At 47.6% G+C, this 13,188-nt stretch overlaps 1 protein-coding gene across 8 annotated transcripts in view; it reads left to right on the top strand.

The window, feature by feature from the left end:
- MPP3 (MAGUK p55 scaffold protein 3) overlaps nt 1-13,188 on the top strand; it is a 109,739-nt gene that overhangs the window by 39,680 nt on the left and 56,871 nt on the right. For all 8 annotated transcript variants that reach the window (XR_014518119.1, XR_014518120.1, XM_083469855.1 and 5 more), the window contains exons 6-8: nt 5,144-5,281; nt 6,735-6,816; nt 8,808-8,893. Coding sequence is in view for 6 of the 8 variants with exons in the window: in XM_083469855.1 (XP_083325981.1) it covers nt 5,144-5,281; nt 6,735-6,816; nt 8,808-8,893 (306 nt within the window). In the remaining 2 variants the exon portion in view is untranslated. The remainder of the gene's footprint in view (nt 1-5,143; nt 5,282-6,734; nt 6,817-8,807; nt 8,894-13,188) is intronic.

Here is a 13,188-nt window from a genome sequence, read left to right as displayed (position 1 = left end):
CAGGGTTTTTAGAGCAGGGTTTTAATCACGTTCGCCAGGGTGCCATAAGGTATGAAGAAAAATCGTTTTCAAATGATTTCCAGTTGCAGCCGTCTGTAATGGATTTAGCAATGAGAGAGGCAGTGCAGAGAAATAAGATTGCTTTTATGCACTGGTTTTCCCCTCCACGTCACCCCCCTCCCCCCCATAAAATCACCTGTAAAAGAAATAGAAATCTGGATAGATTATACCCAGTAAAATCAACAAGGTCTTCCCCAGTTGGTGAGGAGTGGGAGGGATAGTGTGTGGGTGTGTCTAAAGTGTTGGGCATCCTTTGGGCCTTCTGATGATGTTGGACTACAACTCCCATCGGCCCTAGCACACAGGCCAGTGGTCAAGGATGATGGGAGTTGTAGCTCTGCCATATCCAGAGGGCCAAAGGATCTCTGCATCTGCAATATTCTACTGCATCGATTCTCCTTGTATCTTGCATTTGGATGGTGAGAGCTGGGGCTTATGTCGCTAAGATGGCGCCAACGCCATACAAGAGGGTGGTCATGTAGCAGACTTGGGGGGAACCTTGACTTCTGGGAACTACAGTGGTACCTCAGGTTACAGATGCTTCAGGTTACAGACTTTGCTAACCCAGAAATAGTACCTCGGGTTAAGAACTTTGCTTCAGGATGAGAACAGAAATCGCGCAGTGGCGGCGTGGCAGCAGTGGGAGGCCCCATTAGCTAAAGTGGTGCTTCAGGTTAAGAACAGTTTCAGGTTAAGAATGGACCTCCAGAATAAATTAAGTTCTTAACCACTGTACAGGTTGCTATGGCTGCTAGGATTTATGAGGAGCGGGTGGCGGTTTGAATCCCTGCAACGGAATGAGCTCTCATTGTTCTGTCCTAGCTCCTGCCAACCTAGCCGTTCGAAAGCATGCCAGTGCAAGTAGATAAATAGGTACTGCTATGACAGGAAGGAAAACAGCATTAGGTAAATGGCATTTCCATGCGCTCTGGTTTCCGTCACGGTGTCCCGTTGCGCCAGAAGCTGTTTAGTCCTGCTGGCCACATGACCCGGAAAGCTGTCTGTGGACAAACGCTGGCTCCCTCAGCCTGAAAACAAGATGAGTGACGCAACTCCATAGTCACCTTTAACTGGACTTAACCGTCCAGGGGTCCTTTACCTTTACCTTTTACCTTTATTAGGACACCTCTATTCCCCTCACACAGCTACAATTCCTAGAGTTCCCTCAGAAGGGCTGCTGGTTAAACCACCTTGAAAAACGGTAGCTCTGGGAGAGGAATGGGGTCTCCTAACAACCCTCAGCACCCGTGACATGCTATACTTCCCAGAATTCTTTGTGGGGAAGCCATGACTGCTTTAAAGCGGTGAGAGACTACTTGAAATTTATAGTGCAGATGGGGTTTCAGTTTTCAAATTCAGTTTCTTAGGCCGTGGACGCACCATATATTTAATGAATATTGCTTGCCCTTGCAAAGAAACCTGGGAACTGTAGTTTAAGGGTGCTGGGAACTGTAACTCTATGAGGGGTAAACTCCAGTTCTTTGGGGATGTGTGCTTTACGTGTACTTTAAATGTATGGTGTGTAAGCAGCCTTATTGCCTTCTAACACCACCATTCAGGGTTCCTAATAACTCTGTGTATTGCTGCCGCCTAGTTGGTTGTTCCCTCCTTCCCCATCATCGGTATGCATTTAGTTGTTCGGAAGCCAACTTATCCCGTGGAAAAATACTTCTTCCATAAGTCTCTGCTGCAGCTTTATGGCTGGCTGCCAGTTCAGATCCACTGTATGAAATATTTAATGATACCAGGCAAGCGCAGAAATTATGTTCTCTTTAGATTTATCGCCGATCTAATAAAACATGCGGGAAAAGCTGGGGGAAGATAATTTAAAGGGGAAATGAAGAGAGAAAGCCAAGGAAGCAGGGTGTTCTTTTTCACACTCGCTCGCACGCATGGATCTTATGCGCCAGGAAGATTATCTCTCCAAGGGTGCTGTGCAAATGCAATTGCTCATATACCATCAACAGTATACTGTTGCGGATGCTTACAGGGGTGGGGGCGCGGTAGTGAGACTGAACTAAAGATGGCCTGGGGTTCAGCAATCCCAATTTGGAAACAGGTGTCCTTGTGTGGGTGTGCTGCACTAACAGACCCTCCAAGTGTCCCTATTTTCAAGGGACGGTCCCGGATTTACAGAAGCCGTCCCGGTTTCTGAGTTAAAGGTAAAGGGACCCCTGACCATTAGGTCCAGTTGTGGCCGACTCTGGGGTTGCGGCGCTCATCTCGCTTTATTGGCCAAGGGAGCCGGCGTACAGCTTCCGGGTCATGTGGCCAGCATGACTAAGCCACTTCTGGCAAACCAGAGCAGTGTACAGAAACGCCGTTTACCTTCCCGCTGGAGTGGTACCTATTTATCTACTTGCACTTTGACGTGCTTTCGAACTGCTAGGTTGGCAGGAGCAGGGACCGAGCAACGGGAGCTCACCCCATTGCGGGGATTCGAACCGCCGACCTTCTGATTGGCAAGTCTTAGGCTCTGTGGTTTAGATCACAGCGCCACCCGCGTCCCTTCCCTATTTTCACTGGAGAAATGTTGGAGAGTATGGAGTTGTGCGACCCCCTTGAGCCAAGGAGATAAAATAACAATACAATGGTACCTTGGAAGCCAAATAGAATCCGTTCTGGAAGTCCGTTCGACTTCCAAAACGTTCGACTTCCAAGGTGCGGCTTCCGATTGGCTGCAGGAGCTTCCAGAACGTTTGACTGCTAAGGCAAATGCAACCAAGGTACGACTGAACAGCCTTTAGAAGACATCTGAAGGCAGCCCTGTATAGGGAAGTTTTAAATGTTTCGAATTTTATTATGTTTTTATATATGTTGGAAGCCACCCAGAGTGGCTGGGGCAACCAAGTCTGATGGACATTGTACACATAATAAAATTACAGTGGTACCTCAGGTTACAGACACTTTAGGTTACAGACCAGTAGTCCCATCATCCCTGACCACTGGTCCTATTAGCTAGGGATGATGGGAGTTGTAGTCCCCAAACACCTGGAGGGCCGAGTTTGCCTATGCCTGATTTACTGTATTTATTTCCTCCGATTTGAACTATTAAATGGTGGTTTTCTTGAGTAAAAATGAGAGTAACCCTAAACATTTTTTTAAAGGAAAAATAGCACTGAGGACAGGCATGAAGTGATGAACTTGCAAAGCTGAATACTGAGTAGATGGGGCAGGGGAGGAAAGCAGACTCCTGTCTCTGAACTATGGCTTGGTGTGGATTCTTAGCTTTTTTTTTTTTTAAAGCACAATCTATGGTTTTGCATTATGTCTGAACTGAGTCTGCTACTCCTGTTATTGATAAGGGCTCAGGACTGAGAGTGGCTTGCTCTTCAAACATTACATTTCTTAGGTGTGTATATATTGCAAGTTTCCTCATTGGGAAGCTGATACTGGCTGCATTTGATTTCTGGGCCCAGTTCAAAGTGCTAATATTAAACTTCAAAGCCCGAGTAGTGTATAGCAGGATACCCCAGGGTGCAGATTCTCCTTTAGCTCAGGTACCCCAGACTTCAAAGGCTGGTGAGAACAAGGAACAGGGACTTTCCAGTTGTGTCTCCCCCTCTACGACCTACACTACTGAGGATGCCCCACTAGGGCGGCGCTCTTGCTCATAGTTATTAGAAAGCTGGCAACAATATTTGTTTCCCCTTTGATTATATCTGACCAGCGAGGGAGCTTTTTCAAAGTCATGTACTAATGGTATCAAATTCCACATAGGTATTTTTGTATCTGTTACAAAAAGATACGCAGATTGATGTTTGCAGAAGATGATCTGCTGTAAAAGCTGTTTGTCGACATGTATTCTGAACGTGAACAGTAAAACAAAGGTATTAGACTAACATCTTGAACTTAAATGTGCGAAAACAGAATCAAAAACGGATGATCGACAGTGTTAGTCATACTCTATAGTAGATCCATTAAAATCAATGGACTTAAGTAACTGTCTATTGATTTAAGTGGGTCTACTCTGAGAAGGTCTTCATTTGCTGTCACTGTTACGCTCCTTGAATGAATGTATTGAAACAGTTTACTTAGAACTAATTGTTAATATCCTTACAGCAGAAAAAAATGCTCTGCAGCTGCATTTTGGAGGTTATCTTCTGTAGCTCCAATTTCCAATTAGTTTTAAACTTCTGAAGATTTTTAAATGACAGTTTGTCAAAAATTGGACTCCCTTTCTGGAATGATAAGTTACACAATAAGGCCCGACCTCATGTATTCTCTCCCCCCCCCAATGTCTTTTAAAGATTGCTCTCTTTTTTTTCTTTCTTGCATAGAAACGATTTATCTTTTAGGCTTGGCAAATAAAGAAGATTAAAAAGGAATCCAGGCTGGGATGATTGGCTGACAAGCTCCTTTGAATTGTTTTGACTTTGGTGTTGCTGCTTGGGTGCTTGAGAGAGTTTGGGAATGTGCTGCTGGTATTTTTGTGGCTGAGTGATGTGGCTGACCTGTTCTAAATTGTGTCACTGGTCCTGTTAGCTAAGGATGATGGGAGTTGTAGTCCCAAAACATCTGGAGGGCAGAGTTTGCCTATGCCTGCTGTTAGGGTACCAAGGGGTTGCTCGAGAGCAAGTAGGCAAATGCCTCCCTGCTCGGCTGTGAAGCCGTGCTTTTGATGCCAAAATAAACTTTCTCTGTGCAGAGCGCCACTCTCCCGTGGCTGGCTCATTCACTGGCAGAATCTGTGAGTGGGTGGTCCTTAAACCTTCCCCAGCAGAGTAGTTTCTTGACGCCCAATCTGCGCCTCCCCTCTCGGCGTGGAAGCTTACTGCGCAAGGAAGGCGTGGGTAACGGGAGACCTCTCTCCTCCCCGCTTTGCCCAGGCAAAGTGTCCTGGCACCGCCTCGCTCCTCTCCACTGGAGGCGTGGTTACTCTCCTCCGCTGAGGAGGTTCTGCTTTGGGGGCTCTGTGTAATCCATCCGGCTTTCCCCCTCTCGCCCCGAGCCGATGGCAGTTTCCTGATACCTGCCTTAGTTGGTTGACGTGTCCTGCTTGGAAATCTGCAAGAATCCCTTCCTGTCTCCTTACGCCCTGCTGCCTCTTTCCTCTCTCTTCCCATTCCCTTGCAACCCCAAGGCCATGCTTGCTGTCCACGACACGGTTGCCCAGAAGAATTTTGACCCTGTCCTCCCTCCTTTGCCGGACAACATTGATGAAGATTTCGACGAGGAGTCTGTGAAAATAGTTCGCCTGGTGAAGAATAAAGAGCCTTTGGTGCGTATGTATTCTCACGGCCTGTGCCACAGGCAGCGAAAGGGCTTGCAAGAACAGGAGAAAAAGCTTGCTGAATTGAACAGGCCAGCATCTAGCTTCCCACAGCGGCCAATCAGATATTTCCAGGAAGCCCCACTAGCAGGGTATGGGGGCATGGATATTGCTTCTGGAGAGCAAGGTTCCATTTCACTCTAAGATGAGTTGAGCCTCTGCACAATCTCATTTTAAAGCCTTTGCAATTGGCTGGCATTGCCACATTGAGTGCATTTAGCTAGGACAGGAAAATCCTTATAATTCTCTTGGGAGCTATAGGGATAGAGCTACCTAAATTGTACAGTCGTACCTTGGAAGTCGAACGGAATCCGTTCCGGAAGTCCGTTCGACTTCCAAAACCTTCGGAAACCAAAGCGCTGCTTCTGATTGGCTGCAGGAAGCTCCTGCAGCCAATCGGAAGCCCCGTCGGACGTTCAGCTTCCAAAAATAGTTCGCAAACCAGGACAGTCACTTCCAGGTTTGCGGTGTTTGGGAGCCAAAACGTTTGAGAACTACGGTAAGCTGTTCGAAAACCAAGGTATGACTGTATAGAAATTTATTCATGTATGCAACTACAGCGGCAAGAATGTTACTTGCCCAAAAATGGATAGAAGCAGAAGTCCCAGCAAAGAAAGAATGGATACAAAAACTTATGGAATATGCAGAAATGGCAAAACTTATTGGAAGAATGAGAAATCAAGATAAACTTTTTATAAAAGAATGGAAATGGTTTATTGAATTTTTTCAGATAACTTGTAAACAGATAAAAACACTGGCAGGATTATTGTAATAACCTGCAGCTACGTAAGAGTATATGTTTAAAGAAGATAAATAAATGAGTAAGTTAATTTAATTTGGATATGCAGAAGATATTAAAAATAAATGTAAGGAACCACAGAAAGAGGGCAAGGAAGTCAAGTTTTAACATGTCAAAATGATTGTAAAATCAGTGAAATGTATATATTTGGAAAGTATAATTTTTTTAAAAAAGGACAGGTAAATGGAAATTTCAGAGGCCAGTAGTGTAGTGGTCCAGAGTCAAAGGCCCGTTCTGATTTTTGCAGCAGGGTCTCTACAGTCTCTGCAGGGCCGCCTGCGTCCAGCATCCTAGAACCATCTAACCAGCATAAAATAGGGAGCTTTTTTTGCCACTATATCCTTCAAAGCCAAGCATTAAGGAACACTGAGAGTATCCTGCAGTGCTGCTCTCGTGGGCCAGCCAAGAGCTGTGTGTCAGTGGTTGACAGCTGAGATAGCTCAGATGGTCGAGCATGAGACTCTGAATCTCAAGGTTGTGGGTTCGAGCCCCACATCGGGCAAAATATTCCTGCATTGCGGGGGTTGGGCTAGATGACCCTGTGGTCTCTTCCAGTTCTGCTAATTCTGTGGTTCTATTAGTCTGTCTCTCTTTGCATTCTAGGGTGCGACGATCAGGCGGGATGAGCACACCGGAGCTGTGATCGTGGCGCGGATCATGAGGGGAGGAGCTGCTGACCGTAGTGGTAGGTCTCTTCAGCAGCTAGATTTCCGCTTCCCTGTGTTGAAGTTAGAGAGTGCAAGCTGATTGGCTCAGGGTTCCACCCCACCCACACCCATTCAGCCAATCTGGAAGCTTCGAACAGCCTTTCTCAACCTTGGGGCACCAGATGTTCTTGAACTACAACTCCCATCATCCCTCACCACTGGCCATTCTGGCTAGGATTGATGAGAGTTGTAGTCCAACAGTATCTAGAGACCCAAGGTTAAGAAAAAGCAAGCTTGGAAAGTTACCTTCTCTCCCCACAGCCCCCAAATATGCTCTTCACTGGAGCTTGCTAACGGTGTGAATTGAATTTGAATGAAACTTTATTTGCGTCAGCCATCGGCGATAGCAACAAAAGAACATTGTGATATACACAGAACAAAATAAAAAGCCAATTATATAAACCACAGTTTAGGGTCCTGAATCAGCAGTCAAAGAGTGGACCTTATTCTGATTGCCCCAGCTAAAAACCTTGCAACCTTTGCTGTCATCTGCACTTTTGGCTAACGGTGTGATGGGTTGCAGTGGATTATGGGAGATGTTATTCTCCAAAGGGCAGCCCCATTGCTTTGCACAGTCTTCTCCTTGCCTGGTGGAAATTGTTGGCTTGCATATTTGTTCGGAAAGGTCACGATATGATGCCATAATGCTCACATCTGCATTTGAGGAGGATGAGAACAGAGCCAGTGTGGTGTAGTGGTTAAGAGCGGTAGTCTCGTAATCTGGGGAACCGGGTTCGCGTCTCCGCTCCTCCACATGCAGCTGCTGGGTGACCTTGGGCCAGTCACACTTCTTTGAAGTCTCTCAGCCCCACTCACCTCACAGAGTGTTTGTTGTGGAGGAGGAAGGGACAGGAGAATGTTAGCCGCTTTGAGACTCCTGAAGGGGAGTGAAAGGCGGGATATCAAATCCAAACTCTTCTTCTTCTCTTCTTCGTTTCATTGGGACAGTGGTTTACTTACATTTCCCTCCCTGCAACCATCTGGGCTGGAAGACTGTATCAACCCTATACAGCAAGCCCTCCAGATTTGTAGCGCCTTTGAAAGCTTGTTGGACTCCATCTCCCATCAGCCCCAGCCAGCGTGGCCAATGGGAGTGATGGAGGCTGAAGCCCAACATCGCGTCACAACCTGAAGGGCCTGGCAGGTATTAAATCAGAGGTTCTCCATTACGTCTGAGCTGGGGAAGGTTAATAAAGCAGAAAAAGAAGCCAGGAGATGGGGCAGGACAGAGAGGAGTACTCTGCCCCACTGCTCATTCCTGGCTTCATAAACCATGGTTTATTGTCCAATCATGGTTTATTGTCCAATATGAGGAACGGCTAAGGGAGCTGGGCATGTTTAGCCTGGAGAAGAGGAGGTTAAGGGGTGATATGATAGCCATGTTCAAATATATAAAAGGATGTCACATAGAGGAGGGAGAAAGGTTGTTTACTGCTGCTCCAGAGAAGCGGACATGGAGCAATGGATCCAAACTACAAGAAAGAAGATTCCACCTAAACATTAGGAAGAACTTCCTGACAGTAAGAGCTGTTCGACAGTGGAATTTGCTGCCAAGGAGTGTGGTGGAGTCTCCTTCTTTGGAGGTCTTTAAGCAGAGGCTTGACAACCATATGTCAGGAGTGCTCTGATGGTGTTTCCTGCTTGGCAGGGGGTTGGACTCGATGGCCCTTGTGGTCTCTTCCAACTCTATGATTCTATGATTCTATGGTGTAGGGTTTGGCCTGAAGTCACCGATTGAGTTTCATAGCTGAGCAGGAAACACATAAAGTTGTGCTTTTAATTGAATTTAATGGAACATGGAAGGTTTTGTTTTGTTTTTCTGTTCCGCTCATTCTGTGCACAGGCTTTGGAAATAAGCAGGCTTTGTCCTCTGTGTGAGCTGTTGGATATTATTGCAAGGAATGAATGGGATTTTTTTCTATCCTGGAAAGGAAGCTCTTTTTAATATTTCTCCTCCTCTGCCTTTTAGGTCTTGTTCATGTTGGAGACGAGCTGCGGGAAGTCAACGGGGTTGCTGTGCTTCACAAACGACCGGAAGAAATTAGTCAGATTTTGGTTTGTTTTCCATGCTTAATTTTCTATTTTATCAGGGTTCCAGTGTTTACATCTCAATTTTATGCATGCAAGTCCCACATAGTTCAATGCAGCTTACTCCTGGGTAAGTGTGTGCGTACACATACAGGACAGCAGCCTAAGGGAGGAAGGCTGCAATCACACCCCACATTTACCTGGGAGTAAGCCCTGTTCAATTCAGTAGGGTGCTCTTCTGTGTAGATACGGTTTGGCCTGTACTGTAGGTCCTCAGTGGGATATGATTCTGAATAGACACAAATTGGACTGTGCAATTAATCACTGAATTGGTTTAACTGACTTTGAAAGGTAGTTCTACCTCGGGTTACAGACACTTCGGGTTGCGCGTTTTCGGGTTGCACACCACGCCAAACCTGGAAGTACCGGAACAGAGTACCAGGTTTCGGTGCTCACGCATGCACAGAAGCACTAAATCACACTTTGCGCATGCGCACCAAATCACAACCCGCGCATGCGCAACTGTACTGATATTTGGGGCTGTGGAATTTTTACAAAGATAACAATAGTTGCTAATCAAACAGAATGATTTAATTTTAGGGCTCTCTCTCTCTCTATATATGCACACACACACACACACACACACACACGTATGTATATATACAGTGGTACCTCGGGTTACATACGCTTCAGGTTACAGACTCCGCTAACCCAGAAATAGTACCTCGGGTTAAGAACTTTGCTTCAGGATGAGAACAGAAATTGCGCGGCAGCAGTGGGAGGCCCCATTAGCTAAAGTGGTGCTTCAGGTTAAGAACAGTTTCATGTTAAGAACGGACCTCCAGAATGAATTAAGTACTTAACCCGAGGTACCGCTCTGTGTGTGTGTGTGTGTGTGTGTGTGTGTGTGTGTATATATATATATATATATATATATATATATATATATATACAGTGGTACCCCGCAAGACGAACGCCTCGCAAGACGGAAAACCCGCTAGACGAAAGGGTTTTCCGTTTTGGAGGCGCTTCGCAAAATGAATTTCCCTATGGGCTTGCTTCGCAAGACGACAGCCCATAGGGAAATCTCAGGGACAGTGGGGAAGCGCAGCGCGTCTTCCCCACTGTCCTCGGACCTCCTCCGAAGCTGGGCGGCGGGGCGGAAACACCTCCACCCGCCGCCGGGCTTCGGAAGGCTCCTCCGAAGCTGGGCGGCGGGGCGGGAACACCTCCCGCCGCCGCCCGGCTTCGGAACGGTGCTCCGAAGCCGGGCGGGGGGGGGGAGGGAACACCTCCCGCCGCCGTCCGGCTTCGGAACGGTGCTCCGAAGCTGGGCGGGGGGGAGGGAACACCTTCTGAAGGCGGACGGGGGGCGAAAGTCTTTGCTCCCCCCTGCCTGCCTGTCCCGGAGGGCTTTTGAAGGCGGGGGGGGGGAGCAAAGACTTTCGCCCCCCGTCCGCCTTCAGAAGAGGTCCAGGACCTCTTCTGAAGGCTGGCGGGGGGCAAAAGTCTTTGTCCCCCCTGCCTGCCTTCCCAGGGGCTTTTAAATCGCCCCGGACAGCGGAGAAGTCCTCCGCTGTCCCGGGGCGATTTTAAAATGCCACCCGCCAGCATTTTAAGATCGCCCGGACAGCGGAGAAGTCCTCCGCTGTCCCGGGGTTTTTTAAAATGCTGGGGGTGGGAAGAAAAGCCCTTGTCCCCCCCCCCAGCCTTCAGAAGAGGTCCGGGGACAGACTGTCCCCGGACCTGGTCTGAAGGTGGTTTCCCTAGGAACGCATTAATTGATTTTCAATGCATTCCTATGGGAAACCGTGCATCGCAAGACGAAAAACTCGCAAGACGAAGAGACTTGCGGAACGAATTAATTTCGTCTTGCGAGGCACCACTGTATAGATATAGATATGTATATGCATATATGTACATATGTATATCTATTTACATGATGAATCAATTATGATTTAATTATTAAAAATACTTGATCATCTAATTATTAGCAATACAAGAACTTGCTAAAACTGCAAGGGGCAAGACCCATATTAAAAGAGTTGTTTTCTCCCCCTGCCATCTCTCTCTCTCTCTCTCATAGGCCGGGTTGGGGAACCTCTGGGCCAAATGGCTTTCTAGACTTTTGGGGGAAAGCCACACCCCCTTGCCCTACATCTGACATTGTACGTGGCATCAGGTGTTGGGCAGGCACGGCTTCAAAGTGGCGATGGCAAACTTAAAGAGGGCTCCCAGTGTTTCATTCGCTAGAGCTCGGCACACTCCACTCTCCTCTCCAGAAGAGGAGTGTGTTAATCGGGAACGTGACTCTCCTGTCATTCTGGCGGTGCACAGAGCCACTTAATTTGCCAGCGTTGGCACAGCATTAATTATGCCGTCACAAGGCACGCTTCTTCTGTGCCAAGGAGGAGATGACGTTCCCGGCGACTCCTACGCAGGGGAACCGAAAAAGCAACCCGAATGCGATCCTTGATGCTTCTGCTGTAATTACCACCGAAATCACAAATGCCTCTTTCTGAAACCAAGCAAGAACTACAAAAGTTGGCCTTGGGAGATGGTGGAGTAGCCAAGGACACCTGAATCATCAGTGTTGTTCTTTAAATAAGAGAACTAGGGGGGGGGGGGGGGAGCAGGAAGCACTCTTTACAAAGGGGAGGAAAAGTGAGATGTTCTGGGGAACATCGTAAGGGTGTTTGATTTCTTTTGTAAGTCGTCCGCTCCCTTCAAATTGGGGCCAGGGAAGTATTGTGCAATTTGTGAAAAATAAGGGAGGACATTCAGATGGGTCATGATTTGCAGGCAGAAGTGTTCGAGGTTCAGCATCTCTGGCTATGATGACTTGAAACCTCCCATAACAGGGCTGGAAAGGAGTGCTATGTGCGAGAGATCTTCTGCTTCTATTCAGAGCAGACCAGGGAAGAGAAACCCTGGGATCCCCCCATGTCAGCACTGTAGAGTTGGAAGGGACCCTGAGTATCATCTAGTCCAGCCCCCCCAATGCAGAAATACACAGCTGACAGATACAGGGAATGAACCTGCAGCCTTGGTATTATCAGTGCCACATTCTAACCAGCTGAACTATCCAGGATGCGATCAAAGTTATTCCACGACAGGCTTGGAAAAGCCCACCTCAAAGCTTTTATAGCAGGCATAGGCAAACTCGGCCCTCCAGATGTTTTGGGACTACAACTCCCATCATCCCCAGCTAACAGGACCAGTGGTCAGGGATGATGGAAATTGTAGTCCCAAAAACCTCTGGAGGGCTGAGTTTGCCTATGCCTGTTTTAAAGATAAAGGTACCCCTGACCATTAGGTCCAGTCGCAGACGACTCTAGCTTTACTGGCTTCCGGGTCATGTGGCTAGCATGACTAAGCCGCTTCTGGCGAAACCAGAGCAGCGCATGGAAATGCTGTTTACCTTCCCGCCGGAGCAGTACCTATTTATCTACTTGCACTTTGATGTGCTTTCGAACTGCTAGGTTGGCAAGAGCAGGGACCGAGCAACGGGAGCTCACCCCGTCCTGGGGATTCGAACCTCCGACCTTCTGATCGGCAAGTCCTAGGCTCTGTGGTTTAGACCACAGCACCACCCGCGTCCCTCATGCCTGTTTTAGAGCCACCCAATAAATTCTTCTCCACCTCAGTTTAGAATTTTTTCTGTCTCAGACAGGCTTGGAAAATAAACAGAATTCTTTATGCATCCCTCCCTGCTCCTCCAGGAATTCTTTGATTCATTTCTAGATCAACTTGAGGTAGATGGGGGGGGGGGGATTGCCCACCTGTAGTTTGGAACGAGAGGCTCCCTGTGAGTTTAAGGAGGGGCCCCACCCAGCCCCACTCATTCACTGTATCACACAGAGCCACTGTCCTTCGTTCCTCTTAATCGTTCCTTCACCCAGGCGATCACCTCACCAGGAACTTAGCCTGGCTTATACAGTGGTAACTCAGGTTAAGAACTTAATTCGTTCTGGAGGTCCGTTCTTAACCTGAAACTGTTCTTAACCTGAAGCACCACTTTAGCTAATGGGGCCTCCCGCTGTCACCATGCCGCCACTGCATGATTTCTGTTCTCATCCTGAGGTAAAGTTCTTAACCCGAGGTACTACTTCTGGGTTAGCGGAGTTTGTAACCTGAAGCGTCTGTAACCTGAAGTGTCTGTAACCTGAGGTACCACTGTATTGTAACGCTTGCTGGGTACAGGGGTTAGAAGGGTCTTGATGTACAACCTGTTCCTAACATCACTTTCTGATGGGAGCAAAGGACCTAAACCATTTGCTATGGCAGTGGCGTAGCGTGGGTTGTCAGCACCCGGGGCAAGG

The sequence above is a fragment of the Podarcis liolepis genome, assembly GCF_965112155.1.
Source record: "Podarcis liolepis genome assembly, chromosome: 13".
Taxonomy (NCBI): domain Eukaryota; kingdom Metazoa; phylum Chordata; class Lepidosauria; order Squamata; family Lacertidae; genus Podarcis; species Podarcis liolepis.
This window is presented reverse-complemented; position numbering and strand designations above follow the sequence as displayed.